Below are 9437 nucleotides of genomic sequence, written 5' to 3'. Positions count from 1 at the left end.
GGAGACACTCAGGGGATGAGTGGGTATCTAAACTTCACTGATGAAGTGAACAATTACACAAAAGGGGATGTTGCTACCAGAGGGATGACAAGATTAGGGATGAGACAGGCAGGGGAAGGCTGCAGGGAGTTGGATGCTGTAAGCCAGGGGGTAGGTGGAGGATTCTGGGCTGTCTGTTCTACTGGGACCAGGTATAGCCTTCAGAAGAGGAGGCAGTGAAGAGCAAGTCAGCAGGTCAGGATCCAGAGATAGACAGGAGGCTTTAAGGCCCAGGGGAACAGCTCTATGATGTGGGAAATTGCTGGGTCTGGATTCATGTGCTGGTACCTGGGCACGGTCAGGTCTCTAGGATCCTGGGGCTAGGATTAGGAGGATCCTGGGCAAATGAAACCCACAGACAATTCCCAAATTGTGTTTGATACTCACTTTCACCTTTCTTCATTTTATTTACTTTTTCTACATTGGCCACAAAATCCTTCATTTTATTGCACAGAGTCATTGTGGGTAGTGAGAATAGAAATTGATTAAGATATGGAAAGTCTTCTAGCTAAATGTGGGCTTCAGATAAATTCAGACTAGAAGATGAGTCACAACCTTGTCACTTAGGAACAATGTGATCTCAGGAAAATTGCAAAGTGCTATGAGCCTTAGTTTCTTCATTTGTGAAATGGGCTTGATAGGTAGTTATCTTGCCCATTGCCTCACGAATACATTGTGAAGTACAACTGTTGGAATAGGTGTTATGTAAAGAAACTGGCACAATACCTGCCTGATAATTGGCAGTAACTATTAGAGTTTTGACAACAGACCACCCATACTGCTCTGAGATACCCCCCCCACCAAAAAAAAAAAAGGAGATATTAGAGAATATGCAGCTTTCTAGACATGGCATAAGAAATCAGCCAAAATGCTCCTTAGCAAATGAAATTAAGTTACTTGCTAAATAACTTTTTGGAGATACCTTATTTGTTGAGAGTGTGGGGGAGTTTTCGCCAGCTGGATGCCCCTCAAAGATCCTAAAATTTGGGTCAAGGACTGCCTCCTTCTCACACTCCCCACTTCCATCTAAACCACTCTATATGCATTTATTTCATCTCCAGAAAAAAAAAAAAAAAAAAAACCTTGCTTACAGTTGGCTACATTATACTCAAGATAACCTTATTAAAATGTCCTTTTAATGGAGAGGGCTCTGCATCTCCCAGCCCAGAGAAAAAATCGCCACCCAGTGACTACTCAGCATCTGAAGTCAAGTGACCATCACACTTATTTCTTAGAATCTCCTTGGAGATGATGCCTCTAAAGCAGAAATGTTGTGCACTGTATTTAACTGAACTGAAACAATAGCCAAGGATACCTTACATTCTTGCCACAAGTGGAGAATTCTCTCTAGTTTTCCTTGTTCCCAAAGTAAGTGCTAAAAGCAAGTTCCCATTCTGTTTGAGAGGCTTTGATCTCTCAATCTGAGACATGCCATGTGAGGGTTTGATCCCTACTCACCAAGTCTACAACTCATCAGACCCACTACTTAATTTACATTAAAATTAACTCACACTAAACGTCTTGGAGTTTCCCAAGGCCTTCAAATCCTTTGCTTTGAAGTGTTTAAACATAACTGCTGTCATCTGGACCACCCCAATAACCTCATGTCTTATTTTTACATTTCCCTTAGGTCTTAGGGTGTATTTCATCATTTTCCTTATATGATTTACTGCTTCTAGACTCTACAATTCTGTGGGTAGGAGCTGGGTCTTGTTTATCCTAGCATTCCTGGTACTAGCCCAAAGTCTTCCAGGGAACAGATGCTCAATTAATGTTTGAGAAATAAATGAGTCAGTGTGCAAGAGACCTAATTTATTAGGATATAAGTTCTACATTCCTGAACCAGTTAAGCATATCCAGGTATAAATCTTTTAATTTTACATAAAAACAGACTAAAGTGATAAGGTTATATAAGTATTTATCATCTCTGACATCATCTCTATTTCTTGATCCTAACTATCTCACTCTTGAATTTTCTTGCATTTCTAAGGAAATGCCTTTTCCAAAAGCTTGTCTTGTTCCAAATGACTAAGTAAGATGGAACATTTCTTACTTTGTTTTACAAAATGGTACAACCCTTACATTTAAAACTCATAAACAACAATATATGTGTGACCACAATTATTCTTAATTTTAGATTCAGACAGAAAGTTTAATAAACCTATTAAAAGGTAGAACACTTGAAAAAAAATTCTCCATGTTATCACACAGAATAGGAACACAAAGATGGTAAACACTGTGTTGCCTCCTGCTCCAACCCCACCCTCCACTACTTAGAAACTGACTGCCCTCTTCAAACACAGGTGAAGACTCTTCCTCAGACATCACTTGGGGCAGGAGGAACTGCTGGATATAGCCTTGTAATGTGCATTTGCTGTAGCACTAATTCGAGCCCTGGCTTCAACTCTGGCTCGAGCTCTCTCTTCCTCATCCTCCACAGCCTCTTCATGACTGGGGAAGGCAGTTGGTGTGGTATCATGGATCTTGGCCAAAAACTCCAGGACTTTCATTTTGCTGGTTTCAGCATGGGCTCCGGGACCCCATAGGAACTTGTAACGTGGAGGATCACTGCTGGGCACCTGCTGGTACTCCAGGTACTTTTGCTTCACCAAATCTTGGGTGAGGAGCTTCTTAGGCTCCCCAAAGATGAAGTGATTCCTGCCAGCATGGTACATGATTCCCTTCGCATTCAGCACTTTCCAGACTTGCTCCTCAGTGGCACAATTGCCCTTCGTGAAAATCACACCCAAGACCGTCATCAGGAGGCCAGTTGTGGGCACTCCTATGTCTTCACTCAGCCTCCCATTGTAGCTAGGTTCCAGTTTGTTGATGAGGATGTAGGTGTGCCGGATGGGATCCACTTCCTTCAGGTCAAGGCCAAAGACCAACTCTAAGTGCTCAGAGGCTCTCCTGAGGATCACAGGGAATTGATTCTTGTATATTTGGATTATATTTCTCAGCATGTCAGCCTTTGTAATGGGCTCTTTCATCTGATACTTGCACAGCAGGTAATGTACCAGCATAACCACCTTCTGATCTAGGGGTCCTTTGTGCAAATGCTCAGTGGTGGACTGGGCCCTTCCAGAGCTTAGACTTTCCTCCCGTTGGTAGTTGGTAGCTTTTGTGGTTGAAACAGCAACTTCAGAATTGGTGATAGATGGAGCATTTTGAGGCCCCTGGGGAGTACTGAGTGTTCCAGAAGTAGGAGAACTCTGATTTGGACCTTTGAAACGCATAGAAGAGGAGGAGGTGGACTCTTTAGCTGTTACAGTGGCCTGAGCACCCTGCATATCCTGGGTTTCTTCTCGGGCCTGACGGCGTTTCTCTCAGGCACGGAGCTTACTCTTCTGACCCCGAGGCATGATGATCTGGTGAAGAACAGCAGGCAAGAATGTGGGGCAGGAAGGCAGGTGATGCAGGTGCTTGATAGAAGATGAGATGTATTGCGTACCTCTATGAGGGAGATAAAATCGTGGTTTTAAGGAATGGTGTCTCTGCTTTATCAAACCACAAGGCTGATTTTTGATCAACCTGCTCTCTGAGAACCATGTGGAAGTTATTACAGTATGCCTTAGGCTGAAACCAGCCATCCCTGCTTAGGGCTTACTGGGGCTGACAGCAAGCAATGACAGCTTGAGGCTTTTTGGAGCACCATCTGTTCTGGAATGGGGAATGTTTCTCTGTTTATATTCGGTGATAGCATCTTGACTTGTGGCAGGACCTGGGACCCTTCTGCTAAATTGCCTTGATGCTGACCCCTCATACCAAAGTTCTCTCTTTCCTGAGACTCTGGAGCTGGAGTGAAGGAGCACTTTTTCTAATCACACCTGCCCTGGGATACCCAGGAATTATAGCAATGAAAAACCTCTATGAGAAATTCTGTGTTCTGGGTTAATTAGGATTGTGAGTCCCTCTCAAGGTTGCCACTTTGGCTCTGATAGGGCCTGGGACTCATCCCTCTACTGAGCTGATACCATCAGAGCAAGGTGCACACATTCCTGAGACCCTTGAGGAGGAAGTTAGGGAGGCCTCAGCCTAACATAATCACCCTGAGGTTCCTCAGAGGAGATAGCATGGGTAAGGATCTCTGAAACACCTTCTGTTCTGGTATGGGTCTCTAAATCCTCACTCAGGTTCCTTACTTTGACTTCTGACAGAGCCTGGGACTCCTCATTCTGCTGACCTAAGACATATGCCCTCATTGGTGTTAGTTAAAACCGAGTCAAGTCTGCCTCATAGCACCTGAGACCAAGGTTTTTCACCTATAAGAAACCCTGAGTTGGAGTGAGGAGCTATCTCATCCTGCTATACTTGTGAAGCATCTCCCAGAGATAACAGTAGAGTCACATGTATTATTTTTATAGTGTCCTATTCCTTTTGAAGGGGCACTGGTGGTGTAGTGCCTAAGGCATTTGACTGCTAACCAGAAGGCTAGCGGTTCAAACCCACCAGCCACTCCTCAGAAGGAAGGTTGGGCAATCTACTTCTGTAGTGATACCACCTCAGAAACCCAAGGAGGGGTCACTATGAGTCAGGACTGGCTCCATGACAGTGAGTTTGGTTTGTTTATTCCTTTTGGGGTGATTCTTTCAGTTTTCAAATTCTTCACCTAGACTTCACCTTGTCTGCCTGAATCCTCTTCCATGAAGTGAAGGGGTGTCTCAGTTTGACAGCTCTGAATCAAGTCTCCAGAGCTGAAAGGAGGGACAGGGCTATGTGGGGTCCTGCCTGTTCTTGGGTTTAGGGTACTTTCCATTCTCTGGTTCCTCATCATGGCTCTTCAAACTGAAGACTGAGGACTATACCTATCAGACTGAAATTGTCATCTCCCTGATATACCCGAGGTGGCAGTCAAGGAGAACTCATACTGACAGGTCTTCCCAGAGCCTCTCAACCTGATAACAGAAGTGGGGCTCAACTCTGTACATTTGCCTTTATTTTGATGCAGGTAGTTCCCGAGTCTTCAGTCAGAGTCCTCTCATGGACTACTGGAAGTGCCTATAACTCCTACCTCTAATGACCAGAATGCCTCTCTCAGACCAAGACCTGTATTTCCATGACATTCTCATCCCAGGGCAAAGTGAGAGTTTGCCTCAGTCTCACAGCACCACCCAGGGTCTCTTTCAGGGCTGACAACATGGTTAGAACTTTGTGTAATCTCTTGTGATCTGGGGTGGGTGGTCCCCTCAGACCTCATTCAGGGTCTTTATTTTTCTGTTAGTTCCTTGAACTCCTCTCTGCTGGCTTGATGTGGACATACTAATTCAATGGTGTCACCTCCCTAAGTCTCCACAGGGAGAATTTAGAATTCACTACATCAAGCAATCCTCACCTGGGGCATGCCAGACCTGATAGCAGGACTGACACTCTGTGGGGTCCCCTATTTCTAAGATAGGAGATACCCTCAAACTTCACTTACGGTCTAGAACTCCTTCCTCTCCTGCCTTCCTCTATGACTTTTACTTCTCTGAGCCACCAGAGGGGCAATTCAGGAGGTGTCATATCCCACCATGTCTGCCTGGGGTATCCCTGGGCTAACAGCAAGGACAGGCTCTGTACTGCTCTTCTCTCTTTAGGGGTAGGTGGTTCCCTCAGAGCTCACTCAGGGTCCTCACCTTTACCTCTGTTAGGGTCTGGGACTCTGCCCTCTGGTTGTCTAAGTCAGACACTCTGATCCAAAGATATAACCTCTCTGGTGGCCTAGTGCCTAAGGCATTTGACTGCTAACCAGAAGGCTGGAGGTTCAAACTCACCAGCCTGTCCTTGGAAGGAAGACTGGGCAATCTACTTCTGTAGAGACACTGCCTCAGAAACCCGAGGAGGGGTTGATCTGAGTCAGAGTTGACACATTGACAAGATGGCAAGGTTTTTTTTTTTTTTTTTTTGAGTCCCCAAAGAATAAATTCGGAGGATTGCTGTCGAGTCTGTTTCAACTCAGAGCGACCATATAGTGACCCTACAGCAGGCAATTCCTGCTCAGTGCCTGCCATGGCTGACAGCAGGAATGAGACTCTACTGGGCTCCCTATCGCTAGAGTAGAGAACATCTTCACACCACGCAAAGGAGTGTTACTTCCTGGCACGATGTGGAACTCCTCCCTGACACCTAGAACTTAACTTTCCCAAGAGGCAGAGGTGAAAGTCTGGGTGCATAACATCCGACCACTCCCATATGGTGCGTGTCAGTCTAGATAGCAGGGGTGGGGCTATATGTGATGGATCCCCTCTCTTGGGGTAGATGGTTCCTTCAGAATTCACTCAGGGTACTAACTCTCACTGATGGAAGATCCTAGGACTCCTCCCTCTGCTAGCCAAGGCTAACACCCCAATGCTGTCACTTCCTTGAATGTCCAGAGGATGAATTTAGAGCACTACATCAGGAAATCCTTGCCCAGGGCCTTCCAGTGTTTACAGCAATGCTAACAAAAACAAACACAGTGCACTACCATGGAGTCAGATCTGACTCACAGCGACCCCTCCTTGGTTTTGTGAGGCAGTATCTCTATGAAAGTAGATTGTCCAAACTTCCCTCCAAAGAATGGCTGGTGGGTTTGAAGCCCGCCAGCCTTCTAGTTAGCAGTCAAATGCCTTAGGCACTACGCCACCAGAATTTAGGATTCTAAAAATCTTCTCTGGTGTAAGGAGTACCCTAAAACCTCCCTCAGGGTCCTCACCTTCATTGCAGGCAGGGCCTGAAACTCCTCCTTCTGCTGACCTGATACTGCACCTCTCAGACTAATGCATAACTTCTCTGTGATGTCAGAGGCAGCAATTAGTGTAAGTCATTTCAGGCTATCCCTGCTAGGGAGGAGCTTCCCAGGGCTTCCTGGCAGTAGGGGCGGGGCCAACCTCTGTACAGGCAGCTGGTAGACAATTCATATAGAAGTTTTTTAATTGACTCCGGGCAGGGCCTGTGACTTCTACCTGGAGTCAGTCAGCCTTAAACCAAGACTATCACCCCAACTCCCCCTAACTCTTCTACTCCCCCACTCCCAGTCAGGAGAGGATGACGAGAAAGGGCATCGGGAGTAACATCCAGGCCATTACCTCCAAGTGTTGAGAGTAAGGGCAGAGGTCTGTGTGCCTTCTTCTGTTCTGGAGCTGACAGCTCCCTCAGACCTTGGTCAGCTGCTCACCTTTTACTTCTCTTAGGGCCTAGGACCTCTCCATCTGCTGCCTTGTGGCTGATGCCTGGTCCAATAAGGTGATTATATGATAACTTTGGGTATGGTTAGAATAGAATATTTTTCCCCCATTAATTGTCTATTGAAACCAGGCAGAATTATTTAAATGATAAAGATAGACCTTTGGGCTCTACATATCCCCTTTACTCTTAGTCAACAAGGAACTGCACTATCTCCAGTGGTTCCACTGACTCTGTAAATATTTGCGAAATGAGCCAGCTCTCTCTTCCATTCAATGTATAGTGGCAACATAGGCCACTACAGGATATCCATCCTCTGGCATACAAAGAACAGGCAGAGGACATGAGCTCTCTGGTGTGCAAATAAATAAGGAACCATGAGAGGCAGTCTGAACTAGGTATGCAATCTTTATCATTTTCAAGACAAATCCACACTCAATTCTTTATAGGAAATTAGTGTCAGGGAATCTTCCCTGCAAATTGCCCTTATTTGCAGCTGCATGTGCTCTTCCTCAGCTCATTAGTACTCTTTGCCTTGTTTCAATCATCATCACTCACCAATCTCATCATTATCATAGCTCCAATTTCAGTGGATGGGGCCACTGTACACAGGGGAAGAAACACATGTCTCCAGCAGGCATCAAGACAGCTCTCAGCCTTATATGCTGGCAAGGATGCACCGAACCACCAGAGTAGTTAAGAGATGTAGCTCTCCCAGAATCCATCAATGTTATAACTAGATGGCTGTAGGGAGATGACAGGGGAGGAGTGTTAGCTATGTTCTGCCTAACAGAAGGTATGGGAGAGAGGAGTATCAGGCATGCCTGTGGGCCTTTCATCTAATAGATCAGCCCACTCAGATCACCCTACAACTTTAGGCTGGTAATGAGGATTGAGAAATTCACAAAGCTCGTTCATGTAGTTTGTACAGAACCTACCAATCGACTCTCCACCTTCTCTCCTTCTGATCCTTTCGACACCCTATGCTGAACTCTGGATTCAGAACCCTGACTGCAGCCTGTCCTGGACTCTTTAGACTTTGTTTTGCAGATAATCTTTCTCATCAACTCTGGATGTGGCCCTCCCCCAGGTTTTCCCGATGCTGTTCACTAGGGTGTCCCATGTCAACATATTCCCGGGCTCCTGGTCCTTCAGACTAAATCCTTGATTTTCAAAGTGAAAGGAAATGACATACTGAGATTTGAAAGATCTGAAGCATTCCCAGAGGAATCTGACGACATGACTACAGAAATCCTCTGTGAGGGTTGAAATTAATTTTCTGCTTAACCTAGTTGGAAAACAGGGAAATAGAAATTAAAACAAGACAAAAATAGAAGACAATATATTTTCACCCAAAAGTTTGACAAAAATTTAAAAAGGTTGATAAAATAAAATGAGAATATGAATTGGTACAGAATTTTGGCAATATTTTTAAAAATTTATAATTGTCACAGCCTTTCTACTTTAATCCAATTTATACTTTGTATGTCCTTCCTATAGCAAAACATGCACATCTGCCCCAAAATTCATATTCAGTGATGTTGATTTCAGTTCTATTAATAATTAGCAACAACTGAGAAACAATTGTCAATCGGAAGGAGCATGGTTAAATTAATCATACACACTGTCTAGGTTATTCTAGAATTCTAGGGAGTAGTTGAAAGAGTGAAGTGGATCTATATGTACCATCATGGAAATATCCTGCCTTCATTTAATTAAGTGGAAAGTGCAAATAGGAGAACAATATGTACATCATTACCCATTATGTTAAAAACTCACAATGTATCTTTATAGCACATTTATGTAAAAAAAAAAAAAAACAGCCTATAATAAACTTTTAAAATATTATGCAAAAGATTTTTTAATTGTGGTTACTACTGAAGAGGTGGCTGGATTTTGGAGGAACATAGTATAGAAGAGGAATTGTGATTTATTTGTACTGTTAGAATATTTTTGCAACAAGAATATGTGCATTATATGTACCCATATATACATGTATGGTGTACTTTTGCCTTTAAAATATTTAAACAAATCTAATAACAGCTACAAATGTTTCACGTTCTACTGCTAACCTAAGGGTTGGTCGTTCAAACCCACCCAGTGGTCAAAAATCAAAAGCCAGACTCAGTGCCGTTGAGTCAGATCCTACTCATAGCTACCCCTCCTTGGGTTTCTGAGGCTATAAATCGTTTACGGAAGTAGATCGCCCAATCTTTCTTCCGAGGAATGGCTGGTGGGTTAAAATCACCAGCCTT

General features: G+C 44.2%; 1 protein-coding gene across 1 annotated transcript; it reads right to left on the bottom strand.

The window, feature by feature from the left end:
* Positions 1–2363: 2363 nt before the first annotated feature.
* On the bottom strand, positions 2364–3401 carry LOC103211135 (melanoma-associated antigen B10). Its single transcript, XM_007957054.1, is given in 1 exon segment — positions 2364–3401. A coding segment is annotated over 1 exon segment (1038 nt).
* Positions 3402–9437: the final 6036 nt, after the last annotated feature.

This window comes from Orycteropus afer, unplaced genomic scaffold (genome assembly GCF_000298275.1).
Source record: "Orycteropus afer afer isolate SDZICR_OR568_19922 unplaced genomic scaffold, OryAfe1.0 scaffold00697, whole genome shotgun sequence".
Lineage (NCBI taxonomy): Eukaryota > Metazoa > Chordata > Mammalia > Tubulidentata > Orycteropodidae > Orycteropus > Orycteropus afer.
This window is presented reverse-complemented; position numbering and strand designations above follow the sequence as displayed.